The following is a 26,208-nucleotide window of genomic DNA, read 5'->3' as shown; positions in this document are numbered from 1 at the left end:
TTATTTGCAATAGTGAACAGTTGTGTGTCGTCTCAGCTAATGTGACACATGCTGAAGCTGTAATCTGTGCAGGTATCCTGTCACCAGGAGATTAGAGCAGCAAAGGGATTGGCCCAGACAGAGCAGAGAGATTACAGCAGGGAAAACTGTGGAGGTCAGGGGGGCTGTGAAAGGCTGCCTGGGTGAAAGAGGGGGAGGGAAAGTACCATGAGGATCAGAGCTGTGTGTGTGTGTGTGTGTGCGTGTGTGTGGGTAGTGCCACACTTTCTAACACGGTGATAAACATATACAGGTAGTTGCAATGCCAATATATAGCATTGTTGTGCAAATCTGAATGGCTCTAGGGTGCAGATCACCAGGATCTGAGGAAGCCTTGACTGTTGACCCCCGACCAGAACAACCAATATCTCAACGTTATTTTATGGAGGTTGTTGTTGTTGGTTTGCTGTGGATGTTTTTTGATTCACCACTTTTTGAATTTGAAAAAACAACACAACACAACAGACAGATAGATTCACTTTAAGACTCAGGAGGATGGACTTTCTTTTAACAGTTTGCTCAATGCTTAATGATGATTTTGTTTATCAAGAACTGTGCACAAAGCAGAACAGAATATCAGTCCTCTGGAGGAAGATTGTTAACATGACATGGACATGCTTTAACTCAGCTGATATCATGTCTTGATCGTCACCTCACCAGCGGAACAGATTCGCTTTACTTCAATGGTTCTCAATCTCCTCTTCCTCATGTACAGCACTGCAGATTTCCAATCTCTCCCTGCTTGACACACACCTGCTTAGTTAAATAATCAGGTGTGTTTAACCAATCAGGATCTGGTAGGCACAAACCCACCACAGACCAATGCTAACACAACATGAGGTCCTGCAGATCCATTAGTTGATCTAAGGTAATGATCAGGGTTGACTGATCAGCTGCTGGTGTCTGTTAACTTGTGTCCTTACATGGCCCTTTAGACGACCTGAGCTCTGTAACACAGCTGACACAGCTAACAACGCAAACAATGACTCTTAATCACATCACAGGGAATCGAAACTAATCTATACAGCCACCGGGAAATATTCTAGTGTAAAGGTGTCTAATACTCTGGTTCAAACCGGTTCAAACACAATTAGTGTCTGCTGGTCACAGAGAGAAGTAGAACTTGAGACACAATTAGAAATGACAACGGCCGTCTGTGCAGATTGTGAGCGTGCTAAAGCTGCTTTCACGTGCCAGGTCTGAGGGATGAGCCAAGCACATTTAAAGGTGTTATTAGCTTAGTCCACTAATGCTTTGTTGTCGGCATCTGTGAATCCTTAAAAAGAGTCAATTCTGTAGTATAAGGGATGTCAATTGCTCTGTAGGTGGAATTACAAAAGAATGAGTGTGTGTGTGTGTGTGTGTGTGTGTGTGTGTGTGTGTGTGTGTGTGTGTGTGTGTGTGTGTGTGTGTGTCCTACGATAGACTGGCAACCATCCAGGGTGCATCCTGCCTCACACCCAGTGGCTGCTGAGTTGTAATGTAACGTAAATGTCCATCACTCAGTGTTCAGTCTGACTCTAAATGTTGTGCTATTCATTCTTACACAAAGTCGTAATATTCCCAGACACAATTTAGGTATTCCCAAAACTATGAGAAGTTAGAATAACCCAAATCAGTGTGTAAATAGTGTGTGTGTTGGTTCTAAGTATATCTATCTGTTGCCTCTGTGACTGCCAGCCTTTCAGCAGAGTGACTAACTGGAGAATGTTTCCACACCACCAGTTTATGTGATTATATATTCTTTGTCGCTCTCATCCAGACCTCCCTTCATCATTAATATCTTCCGCTTCAGGGAGAATTTGGAAACGGGAGACTGATCAAAGAGTCGGGGGGCTGGGAGCGAGGCATGCTGGGTAAATAGGGAGGGGGCGTTAGCATTTTGCCCTAATATATGGAATGTGGACTGATTCCATGAAGACCACCTTGCATTGGCTGTGGATATAGTCTATGTGGTAACTGCTTGGTAAACCTCACAATAGAGTTCCACTTAGACAATGGACACACAGGATGATCCCACAGGCTCAGACTGTGGCTACTCATGGAGCATAATGCACAGTACACGCATTGTTTGCACTGACTACAAGCTAACTGGTGTCAGTGGCTCAGTGGTTGGTAATGCCAACTCAGGCGGCAGGCAATTCCTGCGTTCAAATCCTAGAGCAGGGGTCACCAACAAGGGGGCAGCGGTCCAAATCTGGACGGCTAGATGCTTTTGCCCGGACAACAAAAGGTTTAATATTAAAGTATGATAAGCGATAGTTTGGTGAGGTTTTTGGACAGGTGCTGATACTCTTTTTGTTGTTCAACTAAGTTTCTTAGTCAAACAAACTGTCCAGAAAGCCACACAGTTCTCTGTTTTAGCAAGATGAGAGAAATATGGACTCCATTCCTCCAAAGGTTCAACATGCTGCAAGGAAAATCAAGAGCTAATTTATCTCATTAAGTGAGAGAAGGAAGGTTAAAGGGGGAAAGGGGAGAGGAGGTCATGGGTGGTTAATTTAAAAAAAGTTCTTTATTCAAGTTAAGCACTTTGATTTTCATCCATACATTAAGCACTTTAATGTCTGTGAAGGTTCTCAGTCGACCAGGTCATGGTATCCAAGGAAACCTCCACAGAGGTTAAATCCTGCCAATCCCCATGGGTCAGTCCAAACTGAAGAAGCCTTTGGGATGAGAGGTGAAACGTCTTTAAGCCTTAACTAGCGAGCCCGGTTGCCTATGATTAACTTTCCTTGGCAGCACTTTATTCTTCTTTTATACCTCAGTTTTGTCAAACTGTGTGCTGAGAGTATATGTTATAAATAATGCATAGTCCAGACCTTTGCTGGGTTTAATAATGTTGTTGATGTCTGGTTTCAGAACAATTTAGTATTTAAGATTGAAATTTCTTGTACTGAAAAACTGCCCAGGCAGACAGCAGGTTTTTTGCCTTTGTCTGGCTTTGCTCTGGTCAGCATACTTTGTGAATTCTGGGCTTTAAAACGAGGCCTGATCAATTCATGTCCACATTTGTGAAGTCCAACGTCTCTGATTCAACTGTTAAAAAAAAGTGCTGACATGAGACATTTTTATCAATAGTCCCATGTTTCACAACAAGAGCTTGTGCTCATGCTCAGTGAGTACAGGTCAGGGCTATGAAGGGCACATCATCAGGTCTGTGCCGATTCTGTGTAATGAGCGTATGTTTATGGCTGTGCATTGTCATTATTCAGAATAATTTGCTAAGTGTTTCCTTTATCTTTTCTTTTTAAAAGGTGAAACTAAAACCAAATAAATTAAAATTAAAAAGATGAACAAAATAAAATAATATATAGAAATGGTCCACAACTGAAATTGGAATAATAATAATATGGAAATGATAATGATAATATGATATTATTGATAATTAAAGACGTGATGTTTCCTTTGTGTTCCAGGAACACTATGCTCAGCCACAGCAGACAAATGCTTGTCTGCTCCCTGCAGCAATGGAGCCACCTGTATGAACACCATGGACGACTACGCCTGCATCTGTCCCACACAGGGGCTGAGATACATGGGCAAACACTGTGATGAACTTTATGATGCCTGCTCTTTTGCTCCCTGTGAGGAATGCAGCAGCACCCCTGGTACCACAGAATACCACTGCATCTGTCCAGAAGGACTGACAGGTGATAACTGTACAGAGGAGGTGGACGAGTGTCAGAGCAATCCTTGCTCCCAGCCTCGCTCTCTGTGCGTTGATCAGCTAAATGGCTACTTTTGCCGATGTCCAGCAGGCTATGGAGGATGGAACTGCCGAACGCATGTGACTGATTGCATGGATGACCCCTGCCAGAATAATGGCACCTGTATTCTGCTGCCTGAGGGCTTTGACTGTCGCTGTGCTCCAGGGTTTGGAGGGAAGATCTGTGAGGAGGACATGAATGAGTGTCTTTCAGCGCCATGTCAGAACGGAGCAATCTGTGTGGATGACGTGGCAGAGTACCACTGCTTCTGTGTGCCTGGATTTCAGGGCTATAACTGTGAAATAGACATCAATGAGTGCGCATCACGGCCGTGTGAGAACAACGCAACTTGCATCAATGACAAGGATCACTACCAGTGTGAATGTCTGCTCGGCTTTACAGGTAAACTCTCCCACACACACACAAGCTGTGTCCCTTGCTAGTTTTACACAAGAAACAGGCAATGTCATGGAATCTGATCGGATTGAAACACAGGAACAGGCACAGGATACCTGCACGAGATGTCTGCGCATTTGTGAATCCCAAAGTGTTTGGTGAATTGATAAAGTGGGAATGAGGAGTATTTTAAGTGCACAGTTAGGCGTCTTATCTTCAGAGCAGATAAAGGGACAGAAAATACCTCCATCATGGTTTTCTCATGCTGGTGTTGTTGTCCTGTGATTCTGCTGTGTGTCAGGAGCGTCAGTGTTACTTGTCTGTACTGCTGCTTTCCCACGTCACGCTGTCTGTCATCAGTCTGTCACCAGTCTGTCATCATTCTGTCTGCCTGCCCACAATAATACAGTAACATCATCATCATCATTCTTCATCATCATTCCTCACTGTTTTCTCTGGTTCGAATTCTCACCTTCACCAGGAGTCAACTGTGAAACTGAAGTAGATGAATGTGAGTCCATCCCCTGCCACAATGGCGCCACCTGCCATGATCTTATCGCCCTGTACTCATGTGAGTGTCCGCCTGGATTTGATGGCACTGATTGCGAGGTGGATGTCGACGAATGTGTCAGTGAGCCATGCCAAAACAGAGCTGTCTGTCAGGACATGGTTAACAGGTATGGAACACTTTGTCATAAATGTAGTAAACCATCCAGAAAAGGGTAAACACACCACACAGCTAAGGGCTATGAAAGTATAGATACCTATAGGCCATAGGTTCGACTCGGTGATGCAATTGCTCACATAGCAGCACCTCTGGAACCTACCAGAATTTGATGGAAACACCCCAGAACAAAAATGTAGTTGTGCTTTGGAGCAAGTAACCTATTCATTTATTTGTGTCTTGCAGCTATGAATGTGACTGCACTGATACAGGGTTCCAGGGGACGCACTGTGAGGAGGACATCCCTGAATGTGTGTCTGATCCATGCCAGCATGGGGCCACGTGTTTAGAGGGAGTCAACGGATACAGCTGCCTCTGCTGCCCAGGTAGTGCAACTTCATTCCGGCATATATTATTCCCATTTATGATCAATTCTCAGCGAAGAAAATGTATCTTTATACAAGGAACGGTTTTTATGAGGCATTTAATAATCCCTATGCAGCCTTAGGTTAGAATGTTATAACTCCATGATGAAGTTTAAATGCAGAGTTTGTTTTGTAAAACGTGAGCAGCCTGTTGAACACCTGAAGGGAATGCGTCTATTGCTTCCATTGGCTGTCTTCCATCCTAAAACTAAAGTATTGACTCAACAACTGACTGTTAACAATCGGGTGATGCTGTTCTTTGTTTGTCCTGTAGGTTATGAGGGACAGAACTGTGAAACAGACATTGATGAGTGTGAAGAGCAGCCGTGTGAGAATGGAGGAGATTGTTTTGAGCGTTCAGATCCATCTCACTGGGACCTGGACTGGGAACTGAACTTTGAAGATGCTGCTGGATATATCTGTCAGTGTCAGCCAGGATTTGCAGGTCAGTTAAACTGAAGGAACAACCTCAGTTCTTATATTTATATCATATATGGTTTGATGCAGAAATTTCACTTTCCAGGAGAGAACTGCTCGGTCAACATTGATGAGTGTGAGTCTGAGCCGTGTCAGAACGGAGCCACCTGTGAGGATCACATGAACAGCTACACCTGTACCTGCACCACTGGATTTCTAGGTGAATCCTACACAATTCAAATACAAAATGTGTTAATTGTGGTGCAAAAAGTGTATGTGTCCATTACTACTTTTTCTGAGTTGCAAGCACAATGGATTGCAGGCTAAGCCTCAATGCTTCTCCTTGCAGGTGACCTCTGTGAGGTGAATATTGATGAGTGTGAAAGCCAGCCCTGTCAGAACGGTGGCTCGTGTGAAGACAACGTGGCTTCCTACACCTGCCACTGTCCTGAAGCTGAGCCGGGGGAACTTCCTTGGGGAGGTGATCACTGTGCTGTCAAACTCCAGGGCTGCGTAGACCATGAATGCCACAACGGAGCAACATGCCAGCCAGAGCTGAATGGGGAAGAACATGGGCACACTTGCTTATGCCCTCATGGCTTCTATGATGACCTGTGCTCCACACAAACCACGTTCTCCTTCTCTACTCCAGGATTCATTCACATTGATGTTGTTCTCGATGAGCAAATGCGAGGAGAAGTTCAACACAATGTTCCTAATAGTTTTGGGGTAGATTTACGTTTTCGGACAACATTACCAAACATGTTGCTCTTCTACAGAGGTGAAGCGGACAGCTACCTCTTCCTTGAGATTATGAGCGGTAGGCTTCATGCCAAAGCTTATTCTGAGGAGACTGAACTGGATGTAATGTTTCCTGGTTGGGTTAGTGATGGGGATTGGTGGGATACCCATGTGTTTGTGGGTAACAAAGGCCTGGGTTTGCTTGTGAAAGGGCCAGGCTGTGACAGGGAAGGATGCAGAGTTACAGATGACAGTCCTAATGAACCTTTCCAACCCTCAGAAACATTTACTCATGTGTATGTGGGGGGAGCACCAGAGGAGGTTCTGGAGCTCACAGTGAGCGGTTCAGGATTCATTGGATGTATGGAAGACCTTATGATCGACTCCAAGCCTGTTCTACCCCAAACATTTCACCAAGACTCTGGACATGAGCAGGGATGCAATAAGACTGAATGGTGTCAGCCTGATCCGTGCTTTGGACGTGGACGCTGTGTGGACATGTGGACAAGCTTTCACTGTGACTGCTACCGCCCCTTCCATGGTGAGAGGTGCCTTGAAGGTGAGCACCCTTTTTTTTTCATACCTTAGTATTACCTGGGTATTGGAGAATGAAATCTGACTGGACTTGGCCGATGGCATAAAGATCAATCATGTATAATCTCTTCTGCATCTAGATATGTCAAAACTGTTGCCACCATTTCACAAGAATAATGCACACTGTCACTTTTACCCTGGCAGAATTTCCCTCGTGGACTTACATGCGTGAAGACGGGCTGAGCTTCAGCAGCTACGACATCAGTCAGAGCCATGGGAGCAACTTCAACGTCTCTTTCTTCTTGAGGTCCCTGAAGCCAGACGGCTTACTCTTTCAGCTGAGGAGATCGACAGAGGAAGATGAGGAAGAGGTGTATTTCACATTGTACCTGGGGATGGGGAGGGTGTTTGTCAGTTCTCTACCTACAAGCCATCCACTGACAGCTCCAGTATTTGTGACCACTGGTGAGAAACAGCTTGTACAAGTGGCAGTCCAGGATGGACAGGTGTTGTTTGAACACTCAGGTCTTCGTTATGTAGTAGGAGAGATTCCCCTGGTGAACATTAACAGTGGGGATGTGGCATATGTAGGAGGCCTTCCAGGAGACTGGCACTCTGAGGATTGGGGGGGATATTTCAAAGGATGCTTGCAAGACCTTCGTTTGGACACAATTCATCTGGATGTGGATGCATGGAATAGCTCAAACAAAGAAGAGGTATATTTACCAAGTGATGCTGAAAATGTAACAACGGGCTGCATCAGTGATGATACTTGTAAGGTAGGAAGTCATTTTTTTTATCCGCTTGGCCCCTTACAGTGCTTTATCCTGTATTGAAAATAGTGGTTGTAAAACTAAAGTAATTCCAAGAAGATTTTTAGTTGGACCCTTAAGAACCTCAAACCTCCCTTCTGCGTGTCACTAATGCAACATGTCACTATTTGCATCCTGTATGGGACAACAGTGGGGTTAATTGTAAGAAAGACTGGGCATTTGAAACTGGGAGGGATCAGAGGATTTGTATCTTAATTGAAACCTGGAAAATTCCCAGATATAAAGATACAAATCCTCTGATCCCTCCATTTCTGAAATTCTTCACGAAGGTGATTGTGTCTTGATGAAATGAATTATCTCTCCTTTCCTTTGTAGGCAAAGCCATGTCAAAATGGAGGAGAATGCACAGTCACGTTCAATGATTTCGCCTGCTCGTGTCCAGAGCAATATATTGGAAAGAGCTGTGAAACACGCGTGTGGTGTGTCAGTGATCCTTGCGTGAATGGCGGTCAATGTGTCGACCGTCTTGACGGATATGAATGTAAGAAGCTTTGTGTCATTTACATATGGATTTGTCACATCCTTTTGGCAGTAGTCATTAGAATTTATAAAGCCCTTATTTATCCATTGTACTCCAGTATGAGACCCTGGACTTTGGAATACTTTGCCTCTTGAGCTTATTGCTTCATAAGAACATTTTACCTTTAGAAGCAGCAAGCCAAAAAAGCCCACAGGAGGTAATAATAATAATTAAGGGAGATTTTACAGTGGACAATATGCTTCTTTACCCAGTGTCAGATAAAAAGTTTCACAATATGTTACATTATTGCTTTATTAAATCAGTGCACTCTCATAGAAATTAAACTAATTCAGATACCTGTATTTGTTGACCTCTAGGTGTGTACAATGCCACTTTTGAAAACAACCCCGTGAGGTACAGTGCAAGAGGCTCCCTGGCTAAACACATCACCTCAATATACATTGACCTGCGGACTCGTTCGGAGAATGCTGTGCTGCTGCGGGCCTCCCGGGGTTCTGACTTGCTTATGGTGGGTCTGCTGGACTCTTCGGTCCACGTGGAGGTCCACATTGGAAACAATGTCGAATCACTGACCTTCACTGGCATTCGTCAAGTGGCTGATGGGAGCTGGCATCATGTGACAGTGGAGAAACAAAGCAAGGCTCCTTGTTGGGTCATCACAGTTGACGGAATCACAGATGCCAGCAGTGCACCAGACCTCACAGCAGGTCTTGACTTTCTCAATGAGAAGGAGGCCGTGTTGGCGATCGCAGAGAGTTTCACTGGTTGTTTGGGTGCAGTAAGGGTTGGAGGAGTCTACCTTCCTTTTATGGATAACTATAATGCCCCACAGCTGTCTCAGTTCCATATAGTTGGAAAAACAAGGATTAATCTGGGATGTAACAGTGCCCCTGTTTGTGATTTTGATCCCTGTCTAAACGGAGCAACATGTGAAGACCGCTTTAATAAAATTGGTTGCGTGTGTGGATCTGGCTGGGAAGGAGAGCAGTGTGAAATAGACACAGATGATTGTGCATCTCAGCCCTGTGTTCATGGAATCTGTAAAGATTATTTAGCTGGTTTCGAGTGCTATTGCCACCCTGGATATACTGGCGTGTTCTGTGATGAGGATCTAGATGAGTGTGAGCATCATGCTTGTGAACACGGAGGAACATGTCAGGATGGACCCAACAGATACTCCTGTATATGCCCGGAGGAGTACACAGGCCCGCTCTGCCAGTGAGTACCCTTACACATGTATTTCCAGAGTGCACACACAGTCATTATTATTTATTGAAATAGCATCTTACATTGTTGATAAATTTAACATTGAAGCCTTGAAGTTAGCAGAGAATTTTAACTCTGGTAATTGGTTGAATTTGTGGCCGTTAATGTGGTTTAAAGATCCCTAAGAGACTGAAACCTTCACTACTACCCCAATCAAGCACCAGTGAATTCTTGGATTCCATATTGAAACGTAGTCTAATTTCCTTCAGGTGGAACTTTCCTCCAATACAGTGTGGCAAAGACGTCCAGTGTGCAAATGAGGGGATCTGCACCGATGGGCTGTGGGGAGCAAACTGCACCTGCATCCCTGGTTTCACAGGTACCAGGTAAGAACATTGTTATTCAGTTTAATAACTTAAAATGTTTTTGAAGGGACACCCTACTCCCTAATACTTCACCACCCTCCACTATTACTTTTTCGAGGATTTACTGTTTCTGTATGTATTTTATTCCCCAAATCAATTTTTAATGTGTGATCTTGTGCATTTTCTCTCTTAAGGTGTGAGGTGGAGATAAACGAGTGTGAATCCAATCCCTGTCGAAATGGTGGTTCCTGTTTGGACCGGTTCAATATGTTTCTGTGTGAATGCCTACCTGGATACAACGGCCCAGTCTGCGACACAAACGTACAGTCAATAAAGGTTTCTTTATGAGTTATAGATCCTTTGATATTTGATTTAGTTACTGGCAGCATGTAACATATTATCTACTTGAATCCATGTATTTAGGATTCGTGTTTGGTGAGAAAATGAAAAATGTGAACGCGACCAGGTGGCTTCGAATATTTTTGGGTGTTTTTCCATTCTCGCAGCAGAACAATCTTGTCTTCTGTGTGCTTTGCAGAAACAAGCCCAGAAAGAGCAGATACCGTGGCTGGCCATAGCCCTCCCGCTGCTCAGCATCTGTGTGCTGATACTGACCTTTGGCTTGACGTTCATGGTGCTAACAGCAAGGAAGAAGCGGCAATCAGAGGGTGCCTACAGCCCCAGTGCACAGGAAACGGCAGGAGCTCGCCTGGAAATGGACAGCATGCTCAAAGTCCCACCAGAAGAAAGGCTCATCTAATGAAGAACTTAAGGCTTTAATACAAGTCGGTGGCATAGTGAGTGTAAGGGGAGCTAAGGCAGGTCCTTGCTGTCTGTGCTGAAACTGCCCCCTCTGTTGGTGAGAAGGTACTGCCTCACTCCAATCCACACTTCATTGTGTTACTTATTGAGAGATGGCACAGGTCATTTGCATCCCAGGAGGTCATTCATAGGATGAGTGAATTGCAATTCACTGTAGAACTCATTAACACTGTATTGTTTGTACATGTGAAAAATCTGTGGAAATTAATGGAAGTGCAAGACCAGGAATGCAGTTTTTGGTTATTGTGTGGTCATTGTTCTGCTATCAAAAGAGACAGAGGTGTATCATAGGAATTATCAGTATCACATCATTATAGATGTCATATATGATGTGATATGTGTGGTATAAGGTTCGTCTCAAAATGATGATGCAGTGACTAAAAGGCTGTGTCAGTCTGCTGCTTCAGTGTTCTGCGACTGATCTGAATGGAGAATGGAACCAGTGACAGAAATCATTCAGGGACGTGCATAAGCACATCATCTGCTATGATGTAATATTACTCACATACACCTGTGCAGTGGTCCAGTTAAAACACTGTATTTTAAAGGGCCAGGTGTTATTTTTGATTGTGAGGTTTTTGCTTTGTCATAAGAATCCCATAGTGTTTCTGAGGCTGTGTTCAGACCTGGCTCTTTTGGAGCATTTATTCCGAAACCGGGAGTGTTTATCCTTCCAATTGGTTCGTTTGGATATAAATTATGTGAGCACTGTAATCTCACTCGGGTCTGGAGCAAATCAACCGATCCGGGACCGCCAGGAGAGAGTGGTCTCGGCGCTCATGTTATAACCTACGGTTTAACAACATTTTCACGTCTATTTCAATTTGTGTACATGTATATTTCTGAGTTTTATGTATTTTACTTGATTTTAAGTTTGCACAGTCAGCCAATGTGACATTTTCATGATTGTTTATGAACAGAATGGAATATTTTATAATAAATCTTTGTTGTGTGTTTGGGGACATTTTGTGAGATGTAAAATTTTAATATTGAAAAGAAATAAACATTTGAAACATTGGAAAAAAGTTCAGTGATCACTTCCTCGTACTAATAAACACTATACCAGCAACTCTACCGCCAATTAATTCTCTTCTTAGTACTCCCGATTTATACCCAAACAAAACATTTTATTGTAACTCTGATTTGAGATTGATATAGAAAAAAATAAAACAAATGACGGCTCGATTTCACGGATACCGTTGTTATTTATTTTACCATCCTGTATAGAATAAACGCGCATCACAAAATCCCATAGTGCATGGTTGAACTGTGTTTTAGAGGCTCGCATGACCGCTGTGATCGTTCAGTCTGGACTTTGAGCACCGATCGGTGTGGGGCGTTCATGTGTTTACAGAATGTGGGCTGTTTGCTACCGAACTATGGTAAGTCTACCTCCGTGCGGCATTTACAGCTGTTTACAGGGGTTCTGCTAAAATGAGCGTTGGTATTCGGCGTTATTGATTATGCGTCTAGCTTTCAAAAATATTGTCTATATTTGAAGTAGCTTTGTGAAAAGGGGATGCTACGTCTTGTTAGATGTGTTGGTCGTGTTTAGCTGTTTGCTACGTACAGGCAGCTAGCTGACAATAAGTCGTAATCAAACAGGCTAAGTCGGTCAAAGGTGAGCTAAACAGAGAAGCTGGCTAACAGTTCCAAATAGCAGAAGACCTTAGTGCGCATGCGTCGGATGTTAAAATCTGTATTTTAATTTAACACGTATACAAATAAGCTTCAGTTTGACTTTTGTAAATGCGTCACAGCTCTTGAATGGAGGAGGAAGTCAAGACAATTGCGAATCAAATAAAACAATAAACCTTTTCCCAGTCACGTGAAGTCATGACAGAATCAGCTGTTGTGCTCGATGTCAGGTGCTTACAAACTTTGTGAACTGAATGTCAACTGCGACGACAACATGACTGATGTCACAATTAATAGTGGTATGATGACATATTGAATGATATTGCAAGGAATTGAGATTCCATAGCGCTACACGTGGAATGAGCAGAGGCCTGAGTGAGGAAAGACAGAATAGCAAAATAATAAGAAGGACGTACAACTTTGTCACTTGTCTATGGAGAGAGATTTTATTTGAAGTTGCCTTGTTTCTGTATTTTACGAGGGCAATAATAAGACTTTTGAAGAGACAGCTCAGGCCATGGGCTCACTCAAGGACGACACAGGGTGGATTGCTGGTCTCAAGCTATGCATCCTCAAAGTTAATTCAGAGAAATTTTGGTATTACGTCCAATACTGCCAACCGTCAAAGCACAAGATTCTCTTTGAAAGATTCCGGGATCAGATCAGTGATGACTTTGTCCCCCAAGACACCAAATACGTAGATATGCACCAGAGATGATGAAGACATGAATCCAATCAAGTCTGACAAAGAAGTTTGCCTTCTCAAAGGCAACATATACACTTCAGGTTCAAGAGAATGAGGGAGTTGGGTAATGTGGTGTTCACACTCAGGCCTCACAAGTGAACTCCTATGTCATTGGATTTGTTCACAGGTGAAGGTTGGGATGGGAAAACCCTGTTACTTGGTGAAACCGGTGTCGGCGACTCGGGTCGCTGGCCGCTACCTCAGCCACCAGAAGAGCCTTCCCAGTCTCCCTGTCCCGGCGCTGCAGCAGACCTGTGAGCGCTATCTGGCGGCCCTGGAGCCCATCGTGGAGTTGGACGAACTGAATAACTCAAAGGAACTCGTGGGAGAGTTTCAGAAACCAGGAGGTGTTGGACAAAGATTGCAGCGAGGCCTGGAGAAGAGAGCGAGCAACACAGACAACTGGGTGAGCGCCACACCTGCTCGCCCCAGATTAAAGCCATTATGGTGATAGTAGTGTGAACAAAGATGTTACACTGCACCACACAACTTTACTGTCCTTAAATTCAGCTGTTGGTCTGTTGTGTGTTTGTGTTATGCTCTGCAGTTATCAGAGTGGTGGATACAGACGGCCTATTTAGACTACAGGATGCCCGTGGTGGTTCATTCAAGCCCTGGGTTGGTCTTGCCCCGCATGGACTTCAGAGATAAGGAGGGACAAATGAGGTACACACACTGAACACACAGAACATTATTATTGTTACTGTGTTTCTAGTTTACGGTGTATTGCAATAAACGTACATGTGCTCTCTGCTTAGATACGCTGCGAAACTGATCGCAGGAGTTTTGGACTTCAAGACAATGATTGACAAGTGAGTACTGACACAACTAAGGAAATGACCTAGAGAACACTAACTGGAACAGAGTGTGCAGTATATTCCTTTTAACATTTTGATTGCTTGTGCCCATGTTGTTGTGTAATGTTGGGCCTTATTTGTTTTTCAGTGAAACTTTACCAGTTGAGTTTCTGGGAGGAAGTCCTCTGTGTATGAATCAGTATTATGAAGTGCTGTCCTCGTGCCGCATCCCTGGTCTGAAGAGAGACTCCATTGTCAACCATGCCAAGAGCTCCAGACCCCCCAAACACATCACTGTGGTGCACAACTTTCAGGTATGCTCCATGCAACACGTCATGGCCTGTGACACACAAAGTATAACATCTTAGTCATTAAATTAAGCAATCCTCTCCCCTCTCCGATCAGTTCTTCAGGCTGGATGTGTATGGCAGTGATGGTGCTCCTCTGACAACTGATCAGCTCTACGTTCAGCTCAAGAAGATCTGTGACTCCTCCCTCCCTTCTAACAAGGAACCTATAGGCATCCTCACCACGCAGCACCGGGATGTTTGGGGCAAAGCCTATGCCAACCTCATCAAGGGTGAGTGTGGAAGTGAAGCTAGATCTAACACAGAGTGAAGAGCTGACTGTTTAAATGTAACATGTGCCTCATAATGAACCCCCTTGCCACATAATACTAAGTTTATTTTGCTGTGCAGATAAGACCAACAAGGAATCTGTGCGGGCCATCCAAAGGAGCATCTTCACACTGTGTTTGGACGGAGCCACGCCCCCTGTGGATGCTGACATGCAGCCCAGCTGTGTTGCCGTGCAGATGCTGCATGGAGGAGGCAGCCAGTGGAACAGCGGCAACCGCTGGTTTGACAAGACGGTGCAGGTGACCACAGAGGGCACACACACACACACACACACACTCGCAGATCTGATAGAATAAGATAAGGGGAAATGTCCAATGTTACAGCAGCACAGGGTAGCAAAAGGGGAATTGTAAATTACAGAATCTTAAATACCACCGAATTGACCCAAACCTCAACTTTAACCATAATAAGTCAATTAAACCATAACATAACATTTGTAGCTAGTGGGACAGAATGCTAAGTGCTGCTTGGTGCTTCTGTTTCTCAGTTTGTTATTGGTGAAGATGGATCGTCTGGTCTGAACTATGAGCACGCCCCTGCTGAAGGTCCACCCATTGTGGCGTTGATTGACCATGTTATAGAACACATGTAAGTAGATTCAATCATTGCCACTAATATGCTGATTGTATTTCTGCTGGTGTTTTTGTTAAGAACTGTTTTCCTTTTAGTTTTATTCGCTTCATTTGTGTGAGAGTATATCTTAGAGATATTTGTCTTTGTCTGCCTTGTGGAAGCAGGAGGAAGCCGGAGATCCTGTCCTCCTCTCCCATGGGAACTCTGCCAAACCCACACAAACTACACTTCAACATTAACCCTGAAATCAAAAAGGACATCGAGGAAGCCAAGCAGAGCATGGATCTGTGAGTGGAGCTAAAACCTGAATCCATCTCAATATGTGTTTCTACAAAAAAAGCTCCAGTGCTAACCTTTCATACATAAAATCTGTCTGCATTAAATATTAGATAATGACAAAGTAAGATGCATTATAATTACAGTAAAGCATTTCATGTCATTAGATAGGCTAACATTTTTAGAAAATCTCCAAACATCCACAGAAATGTGTCTGTCCTGAAATGTCGCCTCTCGCAGACTGGCTCAGGAGCTGGACATGAGGGTGATGGTGTTCAACCACTTTGGGAAGAACGTGCCAAAGGCCCACAGAATGAGTCCGGATGCTTTTATACAGATGGCACTACAGCTGGCCTACTACAGGTACACTTATCAGGTGGAGGGGTGTTCCTGTGCTACTGATCAGTCATGCAGAGTGAACGCCTAATTACTTCTATGATTCCTCCCTCTCTCTCAGGATGTACCAGCGCTGTTGTGCCACATATGAAAGTGCCTCCCTGAGAATGTTCAGACGAGGCCGCACTGAAACAATCCGCTCAGCTTCCGGCACCTCTGCTGCCTTTGTGAAAGCCTTCGATGACCCCAGCAAACAGGTCAGATTAATAAGGAAATACAAACTCACTGTTTTAGTGTCAAATCCAGACTGTCCTGGGAAAAAAACAGGACCGCAAAATGTGGCCCTGCACAGGTGATGTATGTTAAACTTCCTGTCTCGTTCTTCTTTTTCACAGAACACAGAGAAGGTGTCTTTATTAGAAAAAGCTGTCAGAGGTCACAGGTCATACACAAACATGGTGAGTTTGTGCATTAGGATAACTTTCAGTATAAACTTGTGTCTGTTATATGATATAATTTTAAGACTGTGGCAAATCAGCGTTGTTGATAATAGTTCACCAACGTAATGTGTCCGCCAGGCAATCAAGGGAGAGGCCATAGACCGACACCTGCTGGGCCTGAAGCTGCAGGCTGTGGAGGAGCAGGTCTCCATGCCTACTGTGTTCACAGACATGTCCTACAGCAAAGCCCTGCATTACCAGCTCTCCACAAGTCAGGTAAATGTTCCCTAGAGTATAAAACAGTTGTTTAACTAATCTTATTATGGAGCATCTTTGTGCAGTCTATCACATATCAGTAATGCAGATGGATTCAGAAACACGTCATGTTGTATGTATTGTTAATGCCCTTTGCTCTGCAGGGATCAGATCCATGTTTAATCTGTGTGTTCTGATGTTTTCAAGGTTCCATCAAAGATGGACTGTTTAATGTGCTTCGGCCCGGTGGTAGCTGACGGATATGGAGTCTGCTACAATCCTATGAATGATCACATCAACTTCGCTGTGTCAGCCTTTAACAGCTGTAAAGAAACAAATGCGTCAAACTTAGCCGGAGCCATAAAGGAGGCTCTGCTCGACATCATGGCGCTGCTGGAACAAACGCCCAGAGCCAAACTGTGACGACACAGACAGGACCTGAAGACACAGGACTCCATAATGACACAATGATGATGACTTCAGTCTGCTTTAGATCACACACACTTCCCAGCTTGGTGAATTGTGAACCAGCTTTCTGATTGTTACACTCAGCCATGAGTTCCACACAGTTTCTTTCTCTGAGGTTGAACAACATACACAAAGACATTACAGTAAAATAATGGAGCAGTTTCATCTGGGATATGATCCCTTGATTTCAGATTGATTTAGAATTTCACAGCGTAGAATGGACAGACTGGAGTTTTGATTCAATTCATTATTTTTTTTCATTGCTAGTCTTGTTTTAGATCACTAATTTGTTTTTATGACGTGAAGTGCCTTTCCACTTGGAGTTCTATCCGAAATACTTTTAATAAATTCCCAAATTGATATTCAACCTCAGTGATGGTAGATTTCAACTAAACCTGGGAAAACATCTCCAACATGTAAACAAGGACATTTTGGAGTTAAAGTTTTGCAAACTGTAAAGCTATGAAGGAGCAGGAGATGTAATGTGGAAGTTTATAAATCACGTTTATTTCTCTCTTGACGTTTGACACTTTGTGAATGATGATGCAATCTGAGATGGGAAACAGCCAACACTTCAATTCATTTGTATAGCACCAACTCACAACAGGGCACTTAACATACAGGGCATTTCAAGAAACCCAACATTCCCCCATGAGCAAGCACTGGGCAAGTTCTCTAAGTGTCCTGCTTGATGATCAGGTGTCTACTAGTGGGCTCAGTTATGGGCTTGACAAGACACACCCATGTTTGATAAACATTATGTGATAATATTTCTGTATACTCATAGCCAAGCTCTCAGAAAGCTATTACCAATTTGCTTAAAATATGATTTGTACCAGGCCAGATGTTTCCTCAGCATGTCTGATTTTGATAAAAACACAAGCAGCATCCCTGCAATAAAACACAAAATATCAAAAACAACATTAAGCTCTAGTTAAGTCAAAGTTTGATTGATGTCCTCGCCTTTTACACATGTACATGTTGTGTGTCACATGTGAAATGCACCAAACTGTCCAAAGGTTGGTTAGTCAGTGAGTCTTCATCGAAGGCGGTCTACTTCATCGAAGGCGGTCTACTTTTTGGCCCAATGATGGACGGGCCCTGCTTGTGCATAGGATCAGGACCACGGGGAGCGCACATTGTTCCGCCCCCTCCACGGGAAACAGACGTGGATGGTTCTCGTCTCACCCACAGGTCAGACCACGCCCCTTTCCTCTCTGTGGGTGGGCAGGTGATGATCCACTCTGGGTGCTTTCACTCAGCGTGGTTTCAAACCCTCAGTGACTGCACAGAGAGAGAATCAGGATGGAGTGGAGATGTGGCCTGGACATGCAGGATCTGTGCCCGGTGTGTGGAGATCAGGTCTCTGGGTATCACTATGGTCTGCTGACCTGTGAGAGCTGTAAGGTTAGAAGTTCTGTCTTGTCTATCACAGCAGCCTCTCATCATGTATTGATTACCAAACAGCATGTGATCAGAAATCTTTCCTCGCAGGGGTTTTTCAAAAGAACCGTTCAGAACAACAAGCAGTACATGTGTGCGGAACAGCAGGCGTGCAGGATTGATAAGAGCCGCAGGAAGCGCTGCCCGTCCTGCAGGTTCCAAAGGTGCCTGCATGTGGGCATGAGGCTGGAAGGTGAGAACGGCTGCAAATGTTTAACTTTTCTTCTTACAGTCCTACAATGTACAAATCAGCATCTTAGTCATGTTTATTAGGAGTTCTATTCAATGTTTTCTTTGTTTATGTATATGGAACACAGAAACTGAAGGACATTTGTCGGGTTTCATTTCAGATTGGTTTTTGCTCACAGAATACATTTTTGCAATATAAGGTAGAAGCTTACTAAGTAGAGTTTTGTAAATGAGTAATAAATAATGATGACTGTTCTAAACTAAAGAGAAAGGAGCTTTTGCATAGTAGATTTATGAAAAATGTGTAAAAATGTCACAAAATTCATACTTTCTGTCAGCTGTTCGAGCAGATCGGACAAGAGGAGGCAGGAACAAGTTTGGTCCCATGTACAAGCGTGATCGTGCGCTAAAGCAGCAGAGGAAGGCACTGATTCAGGCTGCTGGATTCAGACTACAGGCAAGTCCACCTCTTGTTTCCTCAGCACAAACAGACCAGACTCTGACCAGCAGCCTTCAAAGCCCCCCGCTGACTACTATCAGCCACGGACAACCGGCACTCTGTGTGCACAGGTCCTCCAGCTCAGCCACAACCTCCAACCAGTTCATCAAGTCTGAGCTGCCAGACAACATGTCATCTTCAGCACAGACCTGCATCCACTCTCCTCCTTTCTCTCCACAAGTTCCCAGGATACCTCAGCTGGTGACAGAGTTCCTGCGCTGTGATCCAGATGAGCTACAGATGCAGAATAAGATTTCTGCCAATCTGCATCAGGATCAGAATATCTACGGGAATCATGGGAAACTCGGCACGGTCATGTGTGTCATGGCTGAACAAACACTTTTCTTCATGGTGGATTGGGCTCGCAAGTGCATCTTCTTCAGAGACCTTCAGGTAACTTTCATTCAGTCACACTAGATACTGTTTGTTAATGAGTGAAAGGACTCACTGAACTAATTTGTAGTTGGTCATGATTTCAAATTAAATGAGGAAAGAACAGAATGGTAATATAGGCAGACTGATCTTCTGATGACATGTTCTTGTATCAGGTGGGTGACCAGATGAAGCTGCTTCATAGCTGCTGGAGTGATCTGCTGGTTCTAGATGTTGTCTTCAGGCAGGTCCAGCGTGGCAGAAAAGGCCATCTGCTTCTAGTCACTGGGCAGGAGGTGAGCGACCTCTAACTGTCCTTTCATGTCACCATAATTTCAGTGCCTATGCATGTTTTGGGATCTGTTTGTTCGGTACTTTTACTTCAAAACACATCCAGAATGGAATATATACCTTTTACCCAAAAACTTCTGGAGCCAATAATATTATCATACAATCTCCATGCTAATTACTTCATTCTATCTTCAGGTGGAGCTGTTGTCCATAGCTTCTCATGCTGGTCCCACTTTGGCTAGTCTTGTGTGGAGGGCACAGGAGCTGGTTGAGAAGTTTCACTCTTTAAAGATAGATCGTCAAGAGATTTCCTGCATCAGGTTCCTCATCCTCTTCAACTCAGGTTAGTGGACAAACACCAAAGCCGACCTGTCTCACTGGTGTCTAAGGTTAAAGATCAAACAACTCACTGTCTGTAGCTCTGCTCACTACTGACACAAAAATTGGTTGGTACTAAATTGGTTGGTTGATGGTTTGATTGAACGTTTGCTCAAGTTGTAGTGTGGTTGGACAGTTTGCTGCTTATTTGGTTGGGTGTTCAGTTAAATAGGATGGTTTGTTGGTCGGTCGGTCGGTTGGTTGATGAATGGTTTAGTTGGTTCAAAGGTTCATTCAGTATTTGGGGTCTGACATGTAGAGCATCTATTCTTCTGCATCCATTAAAATCAAGCAACAATAAATGAATGAATGAGACACATAGTAGAAACAGCTGCACTGGTGCCAAATTTTAAGGGCTACTGTATACCTGTTCAAATGGTGCTGAGAGGTCTTCAGTGATGTCTTTCCCTCCCCATACCAGATGTGCAGCTGCTTGAAGACCACCCCTTCATAGAGCGTGTCCAGGAGCGTGTGCAGGGAGCCCTGCTTGAGTACACGCTGAGCGCCTACTCAGAGTTCCTGGGCAGGTTCACTCACCTGCTGCTGTGTTTGTCTGAGCTGCGCTCTCTCAGCTCTCTGGCACAGGATTACCTACACTGCAAACACCTGAGCGACGAGGTTCCCTGCAGTCTGCTCGCTGAGATGCTCCATGCCAAGCGCCACTGCATGTGAACTGAAAACTGTGCTTGAGGACTGACACAATAATTTAGAATATTTTAATATTGATATTTTAAAGGGGAAATAGTATTTTTGCCTTAAGGATCAGCCGTATTATTGAAATTCACAGAACTAACCACAGCAGATAACCTTTTAGAATAATGATTAGCATTTAGCAACCCAAGTATTCTGAATACAAACACCAACCTAACATTGTTGGTTCAGATTTTGGGTATTTGTATTGTTGTACACTTAAATTTTCTGTGTAAAATGTCTTCTAAAGTTCTAAGTTATCACTGTAGATCCTTTAAATCATAAAACCTATTTAATGAATAAGAAATATACCATATGCATATTAATAAATAATTTACCACTGGAGGAATAAGGGTGTGGTTGTGTTTTGGTAGTTTAGAGAAATGTCAACGTTACAGCTCACCATTGTGTTTCAGGCGACATCCAGCTTTGTAGCAGCAGTTCTCTTTCCTGTGTAAAGAACTGAGCTGGTATGTATACAATGTTTCAGAGGTGCTCTTTAGAATGGTCCTAAACATTGACACAAGATTGTAGTATGTATGACATACAAGCTTTGTCACGTTGGTAATATTTCCCAAAAGTCAGCCAAAGATACAGTATAGGGATCTTGTATATTCAGTTATTAAAAATAGAGGTGTACTTTTGAAGACTTTACTGAGAAATGGAGGTCAGAGACACTGAACATCTTTCACACTGTGACATATGAAGCTTATCTACTTCAAACAGGATTATCTAATGGAAGATGAAGGACAAGGAGAAGGCATGTCTTCCTGCAGACTTACGTCAGAGTACAAGTTATCGTACCCTGAAATCAAACTGACACCTTCAGCCATCTGTTTTAGCCACTCTGCCTTGATGAACGGCTTAATCACATAATGCTGTGTGGAGGCGTCCTATCTGATCTCCTCCTCCTCCTCCTCCTCCTCCTCACTGGATCCTTTTTCTGCTCGGCCTTCACATCCAGCTGGCATCACGCTGCCATCCGTCCCATCCAAGGACAAATCGCAACCAAATAGTAGCAGCCACTCCAACACTACTTCAATTCTTTTTCTAAATGAAAATTGTTGAAATAATGAATAATATTCTCCTACAGTGTTTTTGTGTCAAACTATGTTCATCATCTTACCATGAAATGGTGGAGAAATTGAAATACTCCAATTTATATATATATAAATTACTAATACCTAGCATACTTAGCATCTTGTAGTACAGTAAGTGTGTATTACTAAACAGTAGACAGTGTGCAAATCCTCTTGAGTCCTTGTAGTACATTGAGTTTACATCGACAAGTACAAGTACATGGACACCAGTCAAAGGGGAAACGTCTTTTTTTTCCCATTTTAATATGAAAAATAAATTAAATAAATAAATAAAATTGTACAGTGCTTTGTGCTGGTTTCACGCTGTCTTTTGTTTGTTCTTAATTTACTTTTATATGAAGAAAACGTTGGAGTATTTAGGCACTCCTTAGTCAGTAAGGAGAGTCGAGTTGACGGGGCGTCCTTGAAAGCAACATCGCCTGACACCGTGCCAGCGTCACTTCCCGGAAACGCGAGGTTTTAGTAAAATGGCGGCGCTAACAGTGATGAGGAGACCTGCCGGTGGTTTCAGTTTCGAAAATTGCAAACGGTAAGAGCTATCAAAAAATGAACTATGACTGGGAGATAAATGGAGCTTTTGCGTGAAGTTCTAAGCGTCGTGAGCGCGTAAACTGTGAGGAATAACCGTGTTTTTCTTTGTCGGAAAACCTGGCGCATCGCACAATGACTCAGGCGTTTCTTCATGGCCACTTCGTTCTCATCAAATGTATAAGTATTCTGGTCATCGAACGTTTGTCAGTCTGCTAATGTAGCGTTTAAATTACTATACAACGATTCTTAATTTTACATTCGTTTGTCATTTAGTCATTATTCTTCAAGTACCATGTGTTTATCATTATTCTGCTTGTAGAACGCGTATCTCACTGGTCTGCTAATATAACATGTATGGAGTTATGTTTGCAAATTTATTAATATCGTTATTGTAGTTATTTAATGTTTATCCCATTCTGAAAATATATTTTAAAATTACTATTCTACTGCTGGCACTCTTATCATTATTCATAATATTGTTAATGTCATTATTCTGCTTTAATAAACATAAGTATTATTTTAGTCACTTTAGCATTAATTGAGAAAGTGATGATAAGTGATGTCACTAGTATTCAGTGTTTTGGTTGGTGGAATATGTGTGTTTTGTGGTTTCCAAAGTTTCACATTACACATTTGAAAGTAATGCTTTATGTCTTTATTTTTCAGTAATGCACTGTTGGAAGGAGAAGCCAACAAAGTGGGCAGCAGTTTGCCTGCGGCTCGTAAAACCGGGACAACCATCTGTGGTGTGGTGTTCAAGGTGAGTGGCATGAAGCCGTCCAGGTAGGACTAGGGGCTGCAGTTTGAGTTTAAGTGTGTGTGTGTAACACTGTGGTCTGTCATTGTGAAGGATGGCATCATTCTTGGAGCTGACACCAGAGCGACTGAGGGGATGATTGTGGCAGACAAGAACTGCTCCAAGATCCACTACATCTCCCCTAACATCTAGTAAGTCAGACACAGTAACACGCAGACAAACACCATCTGTGTGTGTGTGACGAATATGATGCCATGAGCTTTGTTTTGGTTTGTATGGGGAGAGAGATTTTTTTTATTCCAAGCAATAAAGGAATTTAAATGTTTATTCTGCTGACCTGACTTAACATAGAAGAAATACCTAAACTGTGATGTCCATGTAAATTGGTACATTCAGTGATTAAACGTTATTTGTGGTCAAACATAATGCTTTGTAACTTGATTTTAGTTATGTTTTAATCTCCTGTATCTTTTATAGCGGTGTTAAATCTGTAATCTTGTTATAATGTGCTTGAAATATGTGGAGGGGCGACATGTTTTTGTTTTGTTAATTTTGGATTGAAAATGAACTTCAGTCTTTGAAAGGATTATAGCTTTCTATCTATCTATCTTTGAGCAAAGTTGACAGCTCATTGTAACGGGTTGTGCAGTGTGTGTATGAAGGGTGATCTGTGTGAGATAGAGGAGACGTGCTAAAGGCGTTTTCTGTTGTTTTCCAGCTGTTGCGGCGCAGGTACGGCTGCAGACACAGAGATGACCACCCAGATCATCTCCTCCAACCTGGAGCTCCACTCACTCTCCACAGGAAGGCTGCCCCGTGTGGCCACTGCTAACCGCATGCTCAAACAAATGCTCTTCAGGTACGACGCCGGCAGTGTGCAGGCCGATCTGCCTCTGCTATGCATGTTATCAGTTTATTTAATACCTCGTATAAAAGGGGAGGCAATGTGACATCATCAATGCAATGTATGATCATAAAACTGATAAGTAGCTAGTTCTACACACAACAACGTATAAAGCTGTAGCTATTGTGTGTGTGTGTGTGTGTGCTCAGGTATCAAGGTTACATCGGTGCTGCTCTGGTCCTGGGTGGAGTCGACTGCATGGGTCCTCATCTGTACAGCATCTACCCGCATGGATCCACTGACAAACTGCCCTATGTCACCATGGGTGAGTCACACACACACACCAACACACCTGTCTGATCTCAGGGGTTTCTGTCAGACACTCAAGCAGTGGTTTTAAATGGACCAGCAGACTAGTGGGCCTTTGTTTAAATATGATCTGTTTCATTTTGGACTCATTTTCCACTTGTTTCACATTAGAAGTTGTTCAGTGCTTGAGGCAGAATGTCACTAAGAAGACAATTTACTGTCACACCGTCTCCATTAGCACAGCAGAGAAATGGTGTGTTTGTCTATCCTCTGCAGGTTCTGGCTCTCTGGCTGCCATGGCTGTGTTTGAGGACCGCTACAAGCCCGACATGGAGGTCAGTCCATTTGTCAATCACATGGAATCATAACATTCAGTTTTGTTTAATGACTGATCCACCCTCACTATGTGTTTACTGATGTAAAAGGATCAGTTAAGATGTGTGAATCTGGTTTGCATGAGGGAAGTCTGACGTGCTGTGATTTGTTAAATGACAGGAAGAGGATGCCAAGCGGCTTGTACGCGATGCCATCGCAGCAGGAATCTTCAATGACCTCGGCTCTGGCAGCAACATTGACCTGTGCGTCATCACCAAGGGTAACCTGGACTACATCCGTCCCCACGATGAGGCCAACAAGAAGGGAGTCAGGTAAGAGATGATACTCACCCTGGATTCAGTGAAAACTCTTTGATTGGCCATTTTCACCAAAGATTTCTGAGTCATGATCAGCTCTGACTCTGACCCTGTCATGACCATGGTCGTGGTGTGTAATCCAAACACTTCATTAGCTGCTCTTTTGGTTTCTTTCCTGTGGCGCACAAATGACGTTGATACACCCAAAGAATCAAATGGTCAAATGCAATTGGCCAAACGTGCATAGTGGTCATTGTAGTGCCAGTAATATTCTTCCCTACATCATGTCCAACCTGCCCATGCATGTCTGCCTCTCTGCTAACTGTGATGTCAGCACCCACCTGATTGCACCAAGCAGGCTCTCACTAGGTTTAACAGCGCTCACTTGTGTAATGACGTTATAATGTACGCATGAAGCATGGCTGGAATGGCAGGTAAACTTTGCCTTGTTGCTTGTTTTGTTTGAAGAATGAACAATCTCGAGGCCTTTTACCCGTGAGTAAAGTGTGCAGTGCGTGTTAATCTGCCGCCGTCTCTCGCCACTATTGGTTACTAACTAACATTTGTAGAGTCGTCAGCTGAGTGTATATTCCTTCCTGCTGTGTGATTGATGAGCGTTGTGTGCTGTGATAATAAAGACAATCGTTCACTGCCAGACCTCCTGCCAGCGTTCGCATTACAATGGGGCTCATTTTAATCCAAGCATGTTGTTCTGTTATCTTAGAACCGGTGATTACAAGTACAAACAAGGAACGACCGGGGTGTTGTCAAAGTCTGTGATTCCGCTGAACCTGGAGGTGTTGGAGGAAAACGTTCACACCATGGACACTTCTTAAAACATTCTAGTTCTCTCATAACAGTCACATGTTTTTCCATGTTTACAATAAAATGTATGTAACCATTATTTCTTCTAGTCTTACCCATTATTTCATTTGCCAAAGATCTAATGTTCCATCCTGTCCTCTGAGAAGCTGCTGACCTGATTTTAAAGTAGTCTGTCGGTGAGTCTATGTTGCATCGAACATCTTACAACAGTCTGGATGGTTTTAGCTTCAGCACTTGATATGTTTTCAGTTATTGCCTTTAGCCCAATGCTAATACATTTATGGAAATAATGTTAAATACAGGTGTACATAGTATTAGATATTTGTCTAACTATTGTTGCTGATATTAAATTAGTATGTAGTTAATAAGCAGTGGTAGATAAATGATCTTAAAGCCCTGTGAGACACACCCTGGCAAAATGAGAAGGTTGACCGTTTCATTATTTAGAGGCTGAAATAGGACCAGCACCATTACTGACCCCTGCTAAACCACATGGTCCCTGTTCCGTTTTCTTGGGTTGATTTAATGTCAGTTTGAATAAATTCCTTC

The 26,208-nt window shown here is 43.3% G+C and overlaps 4 protein-coding genes across 5 annotated transcripts; all 4 read left to right on the top strand.

Moving 5' to 3' along the window:
- The first annotated feature begins 3,496 nt into the window (after positions 1 to 3,496).
- crb2a (crumbs cell polarity complex component 2a) lies at positions 3,497 to 11,598 on the top strand. Its single transcript, XM_076163595.1, has 12 exons — positions 3,497 to 4,151; positions 4,627 to 4,822; positions 5,056 to 5,195; positions 5,509 to 5,679; positions 5,758 to 5,871; positions 6,001 to 6,951; positions 7,131 to 7,705; positions 8,075 to 8,240; positions 8,597 to 9,458; positions 9,716 to 9,832; positions 10,006 to 10,132; positions 10,350 to 11,598. Exons 1-12 carry the CDS (start codon positions 3,524 to 3,526, stop codon positions 10,569 to 10,571), a joined length of 4,269 nt encoding a protein of 1,422 aa, XP_076019710.1. The 5' UTR covers positions 3,497 to 3,523; the 3' UTR covers positions 10,572 to 11,598.
- Positions 11,599 to 11,875: 277 nt separating this feature from the next.
- crata (carnitine O-acetyltransferase a) lies at positions 11,876 to 17,319 on the top strand. Of its 2 annotated transcripts, none has more exons than XM_076163597.1 (14): positions 11,876 to 12,015; positions 13,144 to 13,422; positions 13,564 to 13,682; positions 13,775 to 13,828; positions 13,962 to 14,127; positions 14,219 to 14,393; positions 14,512 to 14,690; positions 14,939 to 15,039; positions 15,189 to 15,311; positions 15,541 to 15,663; positions 15,758 to 15,893; positions 16,032 to 16,094; positions 16,215 to 16,352; positions 16,539 to 17,319. In XM_076163597.1, the coding sequence occupies exons 1-14, from the start codon at positions 11,989 to 11,991 to the stop codon at positions 16,752 to 16,754; spliced, it is 1,899 nt and encodes a 632-aa protein (XP_076019712.1). In that variant the 5' UTR covers positions 11,876 to 11,988; the 3' UTR covers positions 16,755 to 17,319. The 2 variants fall into 2 exon arrangements, with proteins under 2 accessions (XP_076019712.1, XP_076019711.1); XM_076163596.1 differs by having other exon boundaries at positions 15,186 to 15,311.
- Positions 17,320 to 18,104: 785 nt separating this feature from the next.
- nr5a1b (nuclear receptor subfamily 5, group A, member 1b) lies at positions 18,105 to 20,643 on the top strand. Its single transcript, XM_076164055.1, has 6 exons — positions 18,105 to 18,206; positions 18,294 to 18,435; positions 18,770 to 19,323; positions 19,479 to 19,598; positions 19,789 to 19,936; positions 20,393 to 20,643. The coding sequence occupies exons 1-6, from the start codon at positions 18,105 to 18,107 to the stop codon at positions 20,641 to 20,643; spliced, it is 1,317 nt and encodes a 438-aa protein (XP_076020170.1).
- A 1,541-nt stretch (positions 20,644 to 22,184) lies between these two features.
- psmb7 (proteasome 20S subunit beta 7) lies at positions 22,185 to 25,738 on the top strand. The gene is made up of 8 exons (XM_076164264.1): positions 22,185 to 22,290; positions 22,959 to 23,052; positions 23,143 to 23,240; positions 23,768 to 23,908; positions 24,103 to 24,218; positions 24,479 to 24,537; positions 24,698 to 24,849; positions 25,559 to 25,738. Exons 1-8 carry the CDS (start codon positions 22,229 to 22,231, stop codon positions 25,668 to 25,670), a joined length of 834 nt encoding a protein of 277 aa, XP_076020379.1. The 5' UTR covers positions 22,185 to 22,228; the 3' UTR covers positions 25,671 to 25,738.
- The last annotated feature ends 470 nt before the right edge of the window (positions 25,739 to 26,208 follow it).

This window comes from Genypterus blacodes, unplaced genomic scaffold (assembly GCF_046128005.1).
Source record: "Genypterus blacodes isolate CSIRO-AG114 ecotype Tasmania unplaced genomic scaffold, CSIRO-AGI_Gbla_v1 ptg000133l_1, whole genome shotgun sequence".
In the NCBI taxonomy this organism is placed as follows: Eukaryota; Metazoa; Chordata; class Actinopteri; order Ophidiiformes; family Ophidiidae; genus Genypterus; species Genypterus blacodes.
The sequence above is the reverse complement of the archived record's forward strand: the minus strand, read 5'-3'. Positions and strand labels throughout refer to the sequence as shown.

Bases quoted from the DNA above. Each gene is read 5' to 3' on its own strand.
- crb2a (XM_076163595.1), top strand. From the start codon at position 3,524: ATGAACACCATGGACGACTACGCCTGCATCTGTCCCACACAGGGGCTG. The intron at 6,952-7,130 runs GTGAGCACCCTT...TTACCCTGGCAG, and splicing joins TGGTGAGAGGTGCCTTGAAG to AATTTCCCTCGTGGACTTAC. The intron at 9,459-9,715 runs GTGAGTACCCTT...AATTTCCTTCAG, and splicing joins TACACAGGCCCGCTCTGCCA to GTGGAACTTTCCTCCAATAC.
- nr5a1b (XM_076164055.1), top strand. From the start codon at position 18,105: ATGGAGTGGAGATGTGGCCTGGACATGCAGGATCTGTGCCCGGTGTGT. The intron at 18,436-18,769 runs GTGAGAACGGCT...ACTTTCTGTCAG, and splicing joins TGTGGGCATGAGGCTGGAAG to CTGTTCGAGCAGATCGGACA. The intron at 19,599-19,788 runs GTGAGCGACCTC...TTCTATCTTCAG, and splicing joins TTCTAGTCACTGGGCAGGAG to GTGGAGCTGTTGTCCATAGC.
- crata (XM_076163596.1), top strand. From the start codon at position 11,989: ATGTGGGCTGTTTGCTACCGAACTATG. The intron at 13,423-13,563 runs GTGAGCGCCACA...TATGCTCTGCAG, and splicing joins CGAGCAACACAGACAACTGG to TTATCAGAGTGGTGGATACA. The intron at 16,095-16,214 runs GTGAGTTTGTGC...TGTGTCCGCCAG, and splicing joins ACAGGTCATACACAAACATG to GCAATCAAGGGAGAGGCCAT.
- psmb7 (XM_076164264.1), top strand. From the start codon at position 22,229: ATGGCGGCGCTAACAGTGATGAGGAGACCTGCCGGTGGTTTCAGTTTC. The intron at 23,053-23,142 runs GTGAGTGGCATG...GTCATTGTGAAG, and splicing joins TCTGTGGTGTGGTGTTCAAG to GATGGCATCATTCTTGGAGC. The intron at 23,909-24,102 runs GTACGACGCCGG...GTGTGTGCTCAG, and splicing joins CTCAAACAAATGCTCTTCAG to GTATCAAGGTTACATCGGTG.